The sequence below is a fragment of the Ambystoma mexicanum genome, chromosome 2p (assembly GCF_040938575.1).
Source record: "Ambystoma mexicanum isolate Mex_15411 chromosome 2p, UKY_AmexF1_1, whole genome shotgun sequence".
Lineage (NCBI taxonomy): Eukaryota > Metazoa > Chordata > Amphibia > Caudata > Ambystomatidae > Ambystoma > Ambystoma mexicanum.
In genome coordinates this window covers 557,947,546-557,962,818 of record NC_090923.1, presented here as the reverse complement: position 1 = coordinate 557,962,818, position 15,273 = coordinate 557,947,546, and the positions used below count along the sequence as shown (strand labels likewise).

The following is a 15,273-nucleotide window of genomic DNA, read 5'->3' as shown; positions in this document are numbered from 1 at the left end:
AAACAAACTAAAGAGACAATGAACAGGCTTCCCATGATCAGAGCAAAAAGAACAATGAGGGGAAAACATGAGAAAAGGTCCAGAAGTCCAGCAAAGAAAGTGTTCGGCGTCTCACAGGTGGAAGGGGGGGGGGGGATTGGCCCAAATGATACATCTCCCCAACACTGGGGTCCATCTTATAACCTCTAGAACTCTTCCCTGTGGCCTTGCCTGCGGTCAATCGGCACAGCATCCACACCTCTGGGCAGATGTGTACTTTTCTTTCAGTATGGATTAGGGGTGTCACAGTATTGGTTTTATGGCAGTATGATAACCTTCTTGCCAAATGACGGCATATCATGGTTATCGCGGTAAAGCAGGTGGAGTTCACTAATCTTAAATATTTTCTTAAAGGTCATAAATTGTCAGCATTCTGAAACTTGTCTCTGCAAATTTTTAGCTGATTCTCCAGGAATCTAAGGCGGCTGCAGATTTGGTCAATCGCCTTGAATGAAAGTGACTAGTGGAAGTGTTAAAATGCACATTTCGAGCAATGAGCTTGCTGCTCAGTCACAGGTCATAGCTTTGAAAATCGGCCTCGATCTGCCTTATTTTGGAACTACATGGCATGGGCATCATGACCCCTCAAGGAGATCAGTCATAAAAGTTTGTTTTGATAACGCTTTATCCCATTAAAGGGAGAAAAGCCACTCATGTGAGGTCTGAAAGCCCACGTCATTGTGTTTCTTTTGTCAAAATGTCGTAGCCAATACACACTCACCGAAAGGTTGCATATTAATCAAATCACTATAGCTTTTTTACCATCTGCCTGGTGTATTATAAAAGGTCTGATGTTGGAGTCACCACTGACCATGTAATCCTAACAGGACAGCGTTCAGTGGGCGCTGTTGATTTCTTTCTTGATTCTTGCAATACATGTTAATTTACCTTCTTAAAGATAGTGGCACAAAAACTATTTGAAAATGACAAAGTTAAAAGACTTATCGGCACAAATATGGCTTAGACCACCACATCACCACAGCCCCATCATTACCATTTCCCCCAGGTCTGAGCGCATTAGGACCCTTGTCATGTGAGTTGAGACTGAGGAATGCTTTCATGGGTGGTGTCACAAATCGAGGTTAGACCTGAGAAATCTCTCACCCCCATTGCTCTGGATACTTCAAATTGAATGTAGAATCTGTCCTGCCTGCTCGAGTCCAGTGCCATATGCAGAAGGCAGGTGAAGGATCAAGCGAAGCAACAACTCTAGTGCCAATGTGTAAATCTACACGAAGGACAGTGGGGGGGGGGGGGGGGGGCAGTTTATATACTAGCACACAGCACTGATAGGCCCAGTGTTCATACAGTCTACAGAGCTAACGTTTTCTGTGTACATGCATCAGAAGGGCATCCAATTAATTCCCCCCTTTGAATTCTGGGATGTGTAGTTCCCCCCATCTTTCAAATTGGTGGGAAAACTACAAATCGGACGATCTTTAACCCGACTCTAATGATCACAGAGAAAGAGCGGTCACAGCATCAAAGCTGCATTTACTAATGTGGCCTCACTTTCCCTATGCTCTTGTCTGCCAAACGCCACATCCCACAGTGCAAGATCCAGAATGCGCAGCACTTGCTTACTGCAGCCTTTGCAAATCAGATTGAAAAGCTCATTTAATAGCTGCAGGCCCTAAAACGTTATACCGGTATAAACAAGGCGACGGTTATTACAGTTCAATTAAGATGTTCACGGTATCTATAACGGTATAGCGTTATACTGTTACACCCCTAGTATGGATGGGCCTTTAACGTGACATTACTTCCTATATAACATTGAAATAAAAGCAGAAATTACCTGCCCCTGCACATTTCTACTGGGTCCCCTAGGCTGCGATCTGCAACCTTCGGCTGTCCAGCTGTTTTGGACTACGACTCCAATGACGCCCCACCCCCTCTATTATAGTGGCTAGGGCTAATCAGAGTTGGAGTCTCCTGGCGAGCTAAAGGTTGCAGACCTCTGAGGGTTGAGCGAGTTCTGGACCATTTCAGTACTTATATGGGATTTTCTATCCATCAGTCCAAAGTGTTAGGCAGAATTGCATGCAGTACCCTCTGGGGCCACCACACACAACTAGGACTACAGGTGTAAGCCAAACCAACCTCTGGTATAAATCTGTACCACACAGTTTTTGGGCGCGAGCTTAGCAGCCAGGCTCACCTCAAGAGTGCATGTGAGCAGTACAAGAAGTCACAGAGGACTTTCAATCACAGTGGTTCAAGTACTCAAGGTTTTTTGGTAAAACACTTATTTATTACACAGTCATTTAGAAAACATTCACTAGAAGGAGGCAACTTTATTATAAACCAATACACTTCAATACAAAACTAAGATTTTTAGACAGTTTGAGCTCCCCTGAAATAGGAGCCAAATGGCAGTTCAGTTACTTGGAAGTGAGCAAAAAAGGCACAAGGTAAGTAGAATAGATCACATACTTGTTAGACATTGCAAATAGTTTCAGTTCACCAGAAGAGTTCAATTCAAGTCAAAAGGCCTAGGCCAAAGTCAATAGGCTAGGGTTCTGGATAGAAAAAAGCAGTTCTGGTATCAAATGGTAAAGTCTTTGCAAAGGTTCTCAGAAGTAGTTTAGGCGAAAAAGGATCATTTGTTGGGTCACAAGTGGATTAGGCCTGCAAGTTGGGAAAGTTTCATGAACTTTCACCACAAGAGTGGCGTTCCCTCAATCGGGTCGGAACAGTACCTTAGCATGAAGAAACAAATGCAGCTGAAGTCGTTGGTTCCTGGCAGTTCCTGCAGATCTCACTGTTCCTGAGCCTCAGTCATGGGGACAAAAGGGAGGACATCGGGGGGGACTCCTGCACTGCACGGGATCATCGGAAAACGCAAACAAAATGGAGTCACTTCAGTTCCAGTAGCTGTAAATTCAAGCACACAAGCTGGTATCCCTCTCCCAGGTCAATCCTAACAAGCCTTGAGAATGGTATCCAGGTGGTTTACGAGTTGACTGGTCCCACCAACTCAAAGGGGGAAGTCGTCCTTGAAGGGGCTTCTCTGTTCAGATGAACTTGGCAATTGGGACTTGCAGCAGGGCTTCACCGGACAAATCAACGGTCAGGAGTTGCAGCAGCCGTCCTCTTCAAGCTCTTCTTCGGTTCCTTCATTCCAGTGGTCGACTGCCTTCCAAGCCAAGAGACTCGCCTTTTATTCAGTTCTCTCCCATTCATTCAAGCCAAGCTGCCACTCACCCAGCAGGGTGGCTGTCCTTGCCGGACAGTCAGCCAGCCAATCACGCCAGAGTGCATTTGGGTCTCTGAGGAGACTAAGCACAGGGAGGCGGGCACCTCCCTCGCTTCCTGCCTACCCCAGACACTCTCGAGCCAGAGGCGGGTTTCACTCCTGAAGCCCACCAAAAGGCGAATGAACAAAGACCAAACCTGGTTTGGCGCGCAGAGTAAATCTCAAGAAGGACCAAAACAACAAGAAATGGCGAAAAAAGAAGACCGGGGCCTGTTTTTAGCAACGATGGCTGGGCGCCATCTTGAAAAACACGGCTCTCGCGATTTAACATTACCGGAGCTACAAATCGTATGTTGTCAGGAACAATCATGGTAGTTCGTTGTAAAACCACTGCCACCAGACACTCTGGAGCCAGCGGCAGGTTTCACTTGTGAAGCCCGCCAAAGACAAAACGAACAAAGGGACCAAACCTGGTTTGGCGCGCAGAGTAAATCTCAAGAAGGACCAAAACAACAAGAAATGGCGAAAAAAGAAGACTGGGGCCATTTTGACAAAAATGGAACCCATGGGTGCTTTACTGTGGCAGCGAACGCAGCCCGTGGTAAAAACACAACACGGTAATAAAAAGTAACCACTGCCACCAGCCATTAATTGTGTAAAGGGTAACATGAAAAACGTTACATGAGAAGCTAGACAAAGGGGCTACGAAGTAGGCCCTCCAGCGCCCTATTGCAAGATAGTGGGGGTCATGCCGAGTGAGGCAGTAAGGGGTTAACGGCGCCGGTGAAGGTGCTGGAGCCATCAACTTCTTACCGCCTCATTACGAGTTTGCTTGCGGGGACCCGCCCTTAGCTGGGCCCGCGAGCAGACCAAGGTGCTAACAGGCCCGTTGTTAGCTCCCTCCCCATTCCCATTGAGCCCTATGGGGCTCGAATGGGGATGTACCGGGTCCGGGTTCCTTGAATGAGGAATTACCGGGTCTTCCAAGGTTGGAATGACCCAGTAATTCCTCATTCAAGGAACCCGGACCCGTTAAGGGGTTAACCATGCCGCAAAGTGCGGCATGGTTAACTCCAAGGTCGTAATGACCCCCAGTGTGTGCTGGGTCTAAAAAGTTACAATGTACATTCAATTTCACTTTATTGTTCTTGGAAACAGTAGTTAATCCAAGAGTAAGATATTTAAACCTTGGGAAATCTAAAAGACTTCCCTGCGTCACTGCACTGAAGGTGTTGTGTGACAATGCAAAAGGATGCCTGTGGCGTTTGTCAGACTCCAAAACCACAGAGTTCAAATCACAAAAAATGCGAGAGAGTGGAAAAAAGGTCTCACTCTCTCTAGGTTCTGAATTAAAAAAGCCCTAGAGTCCAGCAAACGTGCTGGGGGTCTCCAAGTTAGGGATGAATTAGCACATTTATGAGAATTCTCCCCAACAAAAATGTACTCGCCTGCTTTATTGCTCTTGTTGAATTGAATCCTAACTTTTGGGATTAATGTTATTAGTAGTAGAGGCTTTTAAAGATGGTCTAATTATCCTTGTGTATATATAAATAAATATTTATACTATAACTAAGTGTGTAAGTGTTTACTTGGATACCTGTATTTACAGGATTTCATTGTACAGCTCACATTACCCCTCTTAAGATAAGCCTGGCAGCTCAGTCACACTACCAACTTGTGTAGTACAGGGCTATACTAAAAAGTGGGTTACCTAATACCAAGAGGTAAGTCCCACAGCATTTGGACTCTGCACATTCTTACCCAACATCTATGAAGGAGGTTTAGGTTATCCACGTACAACCGACGATTAGCAAGAATATTTGCATAAACCTTCCCCAAGCAGTCCAGGAGCGAAACAGGCCTGTAGTTCCACAGGTCGTTACTATCTCCTTTTTTGAAGATGGGGACTGTCACAGTTTAACGCCATGACGCTGGTGAAATGTGTAGGAGCCCCGGCATAGTGCCAGACAAAGGCAAGCTTATGTGGGGCAAGAACAAATACTGAGATGAATGAGGCCAGCCTGACTAAGCAGGGGAGAGGAGTAGGCCAGGGCTCGAGTGTAAGCCCAAACTGCATAGATTGACGCAGGGAGAGGGGGGAAAAGCAAGTCAGAGTAAAGGCAAAGAAAATGTAAGCACATGGGAAAGGCAATTACATCAAGGCAAAGGAGAAGTGAAGGCACCAACGCCAAGGCATGCAAGAGCACCAGAATGCACAAGGGCTCCAATTCAAGGATAGACAAGCAGAATATTGAGGCACGTGAAAGACTTAAGCAGCATTAAATCTCTCAAACAACAATGACAAAGGCAAAACTGTGCCAGATTAGTATTGGCCACTTGCAAGTTCAGGATGAGCATGGGCACCAATGAGTGTGACGTACCCATGGCCATGGAACACCAGCTGTGACTCCTCTGCAATCTTCCACACACGAACAGTGCCATCTCTTCCACCAGCTGTGACACAGCGTTCACGGCTTAGGCTGTCTAGTCCTGTAATCACATCCTGATGCCCAAACCTGCGATGGACAAGAGAAGGGGAAAGATGTCAACACAATTCACATTAAATTTAGTCAAACAAAATGCTGTCAGCGCATGCAAGCATTTGTGTAAAATAGATTAAAACAAAAAATGCATTTCCAGTTAAGACCTCATTTTATGGTGCTTATGTTAGGATATATGTTCATTGTGTACCTTTCCCTCCATTTCAATGGGATATCCTTTTCTTTTTGCACCCTTTCCTGACTTTGGGAAGTCAGTGAAGCCTTTCGCTTTACTTCCCATTGCGTGTTTTGCTCAGTTTTATGGGGAAACAGACTAGTCCCTAAACATCAGTACTGAGACATTGTGTGCAATGTCTCTCCTTTGGAATTCTTGTATTTTTACAATTGCACACTCCGCTTACGCACACATTACCTCATGATTAAGTGCAGTTAGGATACTTTTTATCCTTATAATTTGTACCGAATGGTTTTTTGGTTACTGACGATTGTGCCCAAGACAAGCTGGTGGCAGCTGTGCGATTTTTACAGTTTTTGATATTTTTCTCATGCACTTAAAGAGTGCTACTAAAGGTGGTTAGCACCCTAAAAAGGCAACCCATTCTGTAGCCCGCCCAGCCTCCAGAGTGTCTGTGAAGGCAGGAAGTGAGGTAGGAGTCCGAAACTCCACAGCCCTTTGCGCCTGAGAGAAACCAGTTCCCGCTGTGGGAGGTTGGCTGCCCTGATTGGACAGTCACCCGCCCCTTTCTGTAAACTGCAAGGAGAGTTTACAGAAGTTGTGTGTAGTTTTCTGTAGATCTGTCAGATTCTGAAAGCTGAAGACAAGTCGACCACTGGAGCTGAATCCAAAGCGTAAGATGAAGAGAAGACGGCTGTAGTCGATTCCAGCGACCGGAGATGCCTGCTGTGTAACCAGAGCCTGTTCTGACCCTTTCTTCCATGCAACCTTGGAGTACTGAAGACTGACTCCGACCCAGATACTGTTGGGACCCTTCAGTCTTGAGACTACCTGCAAAACAAGCCATCCCACGATGTGCTGTGACCTTTCTGGGCTGCAAACTCCCAATACCCTGGGACCCAGAGCCTGAATGCTCCGAAGTCCGATTCTCGCTGAAACTTTAGTCGACTCCTGCTGGACCTCCAGAGACACCATTCGACTCCTTGAAGCCCCTCACCATAGTTCCAAACCGAAATAGCAAGGAGAATCTGACCGCGGACAAAGTCCTGCATCTGGAAACTTGAAAAGGGAACCAAACCAACAGTGCCACGAAAAGAACTGAAGAATCCTTTGGTGGAAGCCTTTTCTTCCGACTGCTGCAAGTTCCCAATCGGTGTCCATTCTTTTGACCCCACAACCAAGAATCCAGAGACCAGGTTCTGTGCTGCTGCATCGTGAAAGTGTCCATCTGCAAGCTATTCTTCACTGCAGAGGTACTGTGCGACTTAGGGTAATACCTAAAGTCTTGGGTCCGCTCATGTGTGGCTCATGGGCGATTTGTGTGTTTGGGAGTTCGCCAAGACTCTCCATAGTGACCTTTAAAAGTTATCTTTTTCACATTTTTGGCAATAAGTTGCTGGGTTGCCCTAGGGTCTCCCCTTTTAACTTTCTCTGGTTAACGTTGTGAGAACTACAGTCCCCAAGGGTAGACAGGATCTTTGCATCCCTTTAACATTTTATTAAGTGGGACCAGTGTTAGGCAAGAATTGATGTAGTAACCCTGGGGAGACTACACAACCCTTGTCCTCTTGGTATTCGGTAACCCACCTATTGGTATACGCCTATACTACACAAGTTGGTAGTGTGACTGAGCAGCCAGGCTTATCTCAAGAGGGGTAAAGCTGTAGAGCTGTAGCAATGAAATCCACCAATACAAGTATCCAAATAACACTTACACTCAAGGTTTTTAGTTAAAATAATTATTTAACAGTCGATTTTAAATAAACTTTTTTTTTAAAAGGGCAATATATGTAATAATCAAATCCACTTTAAAATACTTTCTCAGAATCAACACAAAACAAGTAGATACTTTTTAAGAGATGCCACATACACACTTCTGACACCCTGAGGTACCTTAATTAACTAAGACAGTAATGGCATTTATGTATCACTTGGGCACTTTGTAAATTCTGAGGTTGGTAGAAAGGAAAGGTTAAAGGGAGGAAAAGGGTTAAACAGGCTCTCAAAGCATGCAACCACTTTAAATCTTCCAATGAAGTCTAGATAAAAAACCTTTCTCAGCAAGATTAGTTTAAAACTAATGCATCACCTACGAGGGACAGTAAGAATGAAAGTCAAATGGAATAGAAGAGTCTGCAGGGAGCCAGGACAGCCAAAGTCAAAGTCAATTGGAGCAAAGTCTATGGAGCTGAGGCACTTCTTGCACAAAGTTAGAGGGTTGGTTGACGAAAAACCACTGTTGGGTCACAAGCTGTTACACTTGTGAAAGTTAGAGCTGAGATCAACTCTAGAAAAGCAGCTACTGCAAGTCTCAAATGAGAAGAGCAAGCTACAGGCACGGAGGGAAGTACCCCAAGTCAGAACAGTACCTTTGGTTAGATGAAGAGTGGTCTAGCTGGCTTCTGTCTGGTTTCAGCAATGCAGATTCTGTGTTCCTGGACCCCAGTCATGGGGATAAGAGGGAGGACGTCTGGGAACTCCTGCGGCAGCAATTCGAATGTCAGCGGCAGCTACGGGTTCCTTTCGGATCATCAGCACTTTGTGGTTTCAGCGCGCAGTAAACAGCAGCACCGTGGATCTTGGACACTGGTTGGGCTTCCTTCACTCCTTGAGTCATGCACTCTGGTGAGGTGACCCGAGCTTTGGTTGTCCTGCTTCTGCAGGGTCATCAGGAGATTCCTGGAGCCTTTGGCCGGCTTAGAGACGTTGCACTCTACTACGGATTTCTCGACCCCTGCAGTTCATCTTGGGCATTAGTTGGTCCCACTAACCGAAGGGAAAACGTTGTCCCTTCCGGACTTTCTCTTGTCGGTCAGAAAAAAGGAGTTCAGCCGGGCTTCACCGGGCAGTTCAACGGTCCAGGAGGATTCAGCAAGCTTCGTTCACGGTTTCTTCATCGGGTTGTTCTTCCCAGTGGTCAACTCTCTTCAGTCCCAAAACCTTCGCCTTTTAAGCAGGTTTCTCCCATTAATGCACAGCCTAACTGTCACTCACAGCAGAGTGAGTTTATCAGACTCCAAAAACAAAGGAAAAACATAATCCAAATCAGATCAAAACACATGAGGAAGTGAGAAAAAAGGTTCACTCATTACAGCAAAAGCGCTGGGTCTCAAGGCTGAAGGGAATTAGCACAGAAATGAGAATTCTCCATAACGAGCAACCCCCACCTTATATGGAGTGCTGGGTAGATATCGAGTAACCCCTTTCTCATTTTAAAGGGAACATTTATGTTACAAGGATAAACTTACCTTTAATGGCTGGTGGCAGTGAACCTTTTTTATTAATTTGGTGCACCTTTACCAGGGACTGTTTGAAAAGCCCCGGTAAATGCACCCATGGGTGTTGATTTTACCAAAATGGCCCGGTCTTCTTCGTCATTTTAGTGTTCCTTGTCCTTTCTTGTTCCTTCCCCTGACATCCAGGGTGGGAAATTCATTGGTGTGATTTTTATCTTTGGCGGGAGACCTGTGGCCTACCCGCCCAGGCTCCAGAGTGTCTGTGAAAGCAGTAAGCGAGGAAGGAGTCCAAAACTCGGCAGCCATCTGTCTTCCAGCCTGAGTGCGAGATTCCAGTTCAAACTGGAAGGCTGGCTGTCCTGAAAGAATTGCCAAACCCCCCAAGATCGCATGTTGCAAGGCTGTTTCATTGGCTGGGTTCCTACATAAGAGTCCGATCCTGGAAGCTGAAGAGGTAGTCGACCACTGGAACAAAAACCGAAAAGGAAGATTAAGAATTCACGGCTGAGATGATTTCCAGCGACCAGAGAGTCTGCTGTCTAACCGGAGCCTGCTGTAGCCCTTCCTTCCAATCGACCTGGGGACTGCAAAAACAACAACCCTGACCCAGGGCCTGGTGAGACCCACTAGACTCAAGAGGACCTGCATTTTGAGCCATCCCAAGCCCTGCTGTGACCTTGCAGGTCTACAATACCCCAATACCCTGGGACCTCGAGCCATTGTGCGGTGCCCGGTGTTCCGAATTCCGAATCTCGCTGAAACTTTGCAGGCAATCACCTCACCAGAGTGCTGGACCTTGCACACGACAAGAATCCAACCAGCGATATTCTGTCTTCTTCTGTGCTCCTGAAAAAGGTGCCAAACCCACAGAGCTGCATTCAGCCGCAAGGAAAACCTTGCCTGGAGCCTTCCTCGTGATCCTTACTGCAAACGTCCTTCCAGTGTCCTGTCTTCCGTATGGAGGAATTCAACAATCAGGTTTTTGGCTGCAGATCCTGAAGTCGTCCTGCTGCAAAATCATCTTCTGTGCTGAGGTACTGTGCTGGCTTGGCTATTTACTTACTTTAAGCCTCTTATGATTCATGTGTAGTTTTGGGGTGTTTTCTGTGATTGTGAGTCCTCTCCTCCAGTGCACCCGGGCCCTTGTTGGAATCCTCCTAGGGTGTCTTCTGTGAAGCCCCACGACCCTTAACTAACTCTAAAAGTAAAGTACTTACTTTTTCCAACAGTCTTCCTTTGGAACTCTGACTTTTGCTACTTAAGAACCTATCCTGACCTGCCTGTTGGACACTACACCCTAGTGATCCCCCTCTTCTGCCACTGAGAGCACTCGTGCTCCAAGAACGAGGGAAAGACTTAAGGAATATGCATTTTGCCTAGAAAAGAGAATTAGTGTTTAAACGTTAGTTACTTGCAAAAGAAGTTGGTTGGTAAGAGTGAACTGTTACAAAAGTTATTACTTACCTTAGAAATGTTTTGGCATTCTGAAAAGTATATGCAACATCTTTCTTTCCTTAGAAACTATTTCGCCATTCTAACAGAAAGTTGATGTAAGGTTATATTACTCACCTGTGATCTGGCTGTGCCTCTTCCCAAGAGTAATGCTGGTGGATTCACTACGCTTTTCCTGTGGTAACCCTGTGGTAGACTACACCAGCCTTGTACTCTTGGCAATAGGTAACCCAACCTTTGGTATAGGCCTGTACTACATAGTTGGTAGAGTGGCTGAGCAGCCAGGCTTATCTCAATAGGGGTCAATGTGAGCTGTAGAGTTGCAACAGAGTTTCACAGTGACAATTGTTCAAATAACGCTTATACTCAAGGTTACTTGATTAGAATAATTATTTATTAATTTAACAGTCCGTTTTAAAATAAGCCTTCTTTAGAAGAGAGCAATATGCAACACTTTAATATACTTCAACAATACACTCCTTCAGTACAATAAAGTAGATACCCTTTTGGGATGGCACACATATTCCTACACCCTGAGGTGACTTCTATAGTTAGGACACTGTGGACATTGATCTATCACTAGCACATTTAGAGCAATACGGAGTTTGGTGTCAAAAGTAAACGTTTAGGGAATAAAACGATGGTTAACACATTCTTAAGCCGGTAAGTACTTTTGAAACCCCCCCCCCCAATGCAATGTAGATTAACCCTTTCCCAGCTAGACAAGTTATACAATGTGGGACTCATTGGAGCGAGGACAGCCAATGTCAATTGAGCAAAAGTCTAGGGGAGCTGAAGCACTTCTGGAAGATTTATGGCAAGTCTCAACTGAGAGCTAGCAAGGCTACACAACAAGAGGTAAGCAACCCCTTAGTTTTACAGTATCTTTGGTTTGAATAAAGGGGTTCCAGCTGGCTTCAGTACAAGTGTAGGTCTGCATATCCTGTTGTCCACATGACTGAGGCCCAGGGGAGGGCGTCCGGGGACTCCTGCACTACGAACTGAACGTCGGCAGCCGCAATGGGCAAACTTCAGATCAGCAGCACTTCGCGGTTTCAGCTTCTCGCAAATAGCACCACTGCGGTTCTCGGATACCTTATTCCTCACATCTGGGGTCCAGCACCCTGTTGAAGTGGCTCAGCCTTGGTCAGTCCTGCTTCATGGGAGGTCGGTGGATCTTAATGGAGCTCGGGTCCGACTTAAAGACAACACACTCAATTCTGGTGTTCCTCTCCCTGGCAATCGGTTCATGCAGCAGATGAGTTCATCTTGGGGTCGATTGGTCCCACCACCCCAAGGGGAGGAGTCGTCCTTTGCAGGGCTTCTCTAGTCAAAGCAAATTGGGAGATTCAACAATGCAGCAGGGCTTAACCGGGCAAACCAACTGTCCAGGAGTTGCAGAAAGCATCTTTTCCAAGTTCTTCTTCGGATTCCTTCGTCCAGTGGTCGACTCTGCCTTCCAAGCCAAAGCCCTCGCCTTTTATGCAGGTTTCTCCCATTCATTCACAGCCTAGTTGTCAATCACACAGATGGGTGGCTGTCCTCCAAGGACAGCCAGCCAGCCAGCCAGCCAGCCAATCACTTTTGGGTGCATTTCTGTAACCAAGGGCATCAAGTACAGGGAGTTTCAGGCACCTCCCTCGCTTCCTGCCTTGCCAGAAACGCTGGAGCCAGAGACGGGTTTCACCAGTGAATCCCAGCAATGACAAAACAAACAAAGGGACCAAACCTGGTTTAGCGTGCAGAGTAAATCTCAAGAAGGAGATTTACTGGCGAGTGTTGGGGAGAATTCTCATAAATGTGCTAATTCCATTCACCTTAGAGACCCCCCAGCAACTTTGCTGGATTTTGAGGACTTTATTTATTTACCTGGAGAGAGTGAATGTATTTTGATGCATGTTTTACTCTTGTGTTCTTTGATTATGGTGTTTTAGACATCTTTTCATGTGTGTCACACAGCACCCTCGGTGCAGTGACACAGGGAAGCCTTTTAGGCTATCCCAAGGTTTAAATACCTTCTCTGGGATAAAGTACTGTTTCCCAGAAAAAGTAAGATAAATTGACTTTACTAGTCTTTTTAAATTCCTAGGCCCAGCACACCCTAGCACCCTATCTTACTATAGAGTGCTATAGAGTGCTGGAGGGGTTACCTAGTATCCATTGTGTCTAGAAACTCATGTAGCAGTCAAATGCTACCCTTTCCTCTCAAAATGGCTGGTGGCAGTGGTTTTACAACGAACTACCATGATTTTTTCCCGACCGCGAACACTGCTAGCGTTAAATCGCGGGATACACGTTTTTCAAGATGGGGTCTGAGCACCCTTTGTTTGAACAGGTCCCAGCCTTCTTTTTTTCACCATTTCTTTGTGGAAAGGCCCTTCTAGGTTTGGTGCCTTTGTTTCATCGCCTTTGGCGGGCTTCAGGACTGAACACCGCCTCTGGCGACTGAGTGTCTGGGGTCGGCAGGAAGTGAAGGAGGTGCCCGAAACTCCCTGTGCTTAGTCTCCTAGGAGACCTGAATGCACTCTGGCGTGATTGGCTGGCTGACTGTCCGGTAAGGACAGCCACCCTGCTGGGTGAGTGGCAGCTAGGCTGGAATGAATGAGAGGAAACTGAATAAGAGGCAAGTCTCTTGGCTTGGAAGGCAGAGTCAACCACTGGAACGAAAGAACCGAAGACGAGCTTGAAGAGAACGGCTGCTGCAACTCCTTGACCGCTGGTTTGCCCGGTGAAGCCCTGATGCAGCTCTGAATCGCTAATGTTCATCTCGACAGAGAAGCCCTGCAAGGACGACTTCTCCCTTTGAGTTGGTCGGACCAATCAACTAGGCCACCTGGATATCATTCTCGGAGCTGGTTGTATTTTCCTCAGAGTGCTGCAGGAAACCAAATAGCCAGGGAGAGGGACACCGGTTTGTGTGCTTGACTACAGCTACCGGAATTGAAGATTTGAAAAGTGCCAGCTTTGACCAGTGTAGTGCATGAGTCCCCCGACGTCCTCCCTCTTGTTCCCACAACTGAGGCTCTGGAACAGCAAGATCTGCAGGAACAGAAGTCTTCAGCTGCATCTTTTTCTTCATTGTAAGGTACTGTGAAAACCCAAACAAGAGTACTTACCTCTCACTGCGTAAGGGCTTGGAACTTTGGCAACTTGCAGGCATAGTCAGCTTGTGACAAATCTTTCTTTTACGAACTACTTCTGAGAACGTTGGCAAATACTTTTCTGTTTAACTACCAGAACTGCTTTATCCTATACAAGACTTTAGCACATTGACTTTGGCCTAACCTATTGCATTGAATAAGCTCCTCTGGTGAAATCAAACTATTTGCACTGTCTAAGAGTAACTAATATTCTTTATTAACCTATGCCATTTTGCTCCTACTTCAAAGTAGTTTAAATGCCTCAGACCTGTACTGTGTAAAGTACTGAAGTATATTTTTGTGTGATATAGATTGCCTCCTCCTAGTGAATGTTTTATAACTGACTTGAATAAATTAATAAGTGTTTAACCAATAAACCTTGAGTGTAATAGTTTATGTGAATACTTGTGATTGTAGACCTCTGTGTAACATCCTTCCAGCTCACATTCAAACAGTGTAGTGCAGACTTCTACCAAAGGTTGGTTTTGCTTACACCTGTAGTCATTGTGTGTAGTGGTCCCAAAGGGTACTGCATACAAACTCTGCCTAACAAACATCTTTTCATTTGTGTCACACAGCACCCTCAGTGCAGTGGCACAGGGAAACCTTTTCAGGCTTTCCCAAGGTTTAAATACCTTCTCCGGGATAAACTACTGTTTCCTAGAGCAAGTAAAGCGAAACTGACTTTCTAGTTGTTTAAATTCCTAGACCCAGCACACCCTATCTTACAATAGAGAGCTGGAAGGGTTACGTAGTATCCCCTATGTCTGATACTCATGTAGCAGTCAAATGCTACCCTTTACTCTCAGAATGGCTGGTGGCATTGGTTTTACAGTGAACTACTTTAATTGTTCCCGACCGTGAACTATTAGTAGCTCTGGTAACTTTAAATCACGGGAGCCATATTTTTCAAGGTGGCGTCTGAGCCCCCTTTGTTTAAACAGGCCCCAGTCTTTTTTCACCCTTTCTTTTTGGAAAGGTTGTTCTAGAGTTTGTCTCTGCGCACCAAACCTCTTTGCCTGTGTACATATAAAATAAACCATTATTTGTACAATACATCAGTGTTTCTTTGGCCCACATGTATGCTACATGATCTTTGTACCCATCTACAGCCCTCTCTCGCGTAGGCAAGCTGGAAGATAAAATGGAGGGGATGGAGAAAAATCATTTGCAGGTAGACCTGCTGGACATGAAATATGAGGCACGCCAGACAGACTTGAGGCGAGAGAAGAAACCCTCTTGAAGTTGGACGACTTGGAGAATAGGGAGCGTCTGAACAAATTGCACATCCTTGGTGTCAGAGAACAGACGGGAGAATCGGCTGCAGAGGTGGGAAGGAAGGTGCAAGGACTTATCAACCAGCTTTTTGCCCTGGAAGGCGGGAAGGAATTACAGCTGGAAAGGGCGTGGCGGTGAAGGAGGCAAAGGCCCAAGGTCGATAGTGGTCCGCTTCCTAAGGTACAGAGAGAAAATGGAGGTCTTGGAGAAGGCAAAGCATCTGCGGAGCTTCCAATATGAGGGGGACACAATT

The 15,273-nt window shown here is 46.0% G+C and overlaps 1 protein-coding gene across 2 annotated transcripts in view; it reads right to left on the bottom strand.

The window, feature by feature from the left end:
* Positions 1–15,273, bottom strand: part of RRP9 (ribosomal RNA processing 9, U3 small nucleolar RNA binding protein) — a 679,329-nt gene that overhangs the window by 260,604 nt on the left and 403,452 nt on the right. For both annotated transcript variants that reach the window (XM_069644031.1, XM_069644030.1), the window contains exon 10: positions 5,620–5,754. In XM_069644031.1, the coding sequence (XP_069500132.1) occupies positions 5,620–5,754 (135 nt within the window). The remainder of the gene's footprint in view (positions 1–5,619; positions 5,755–15,273) is intronic.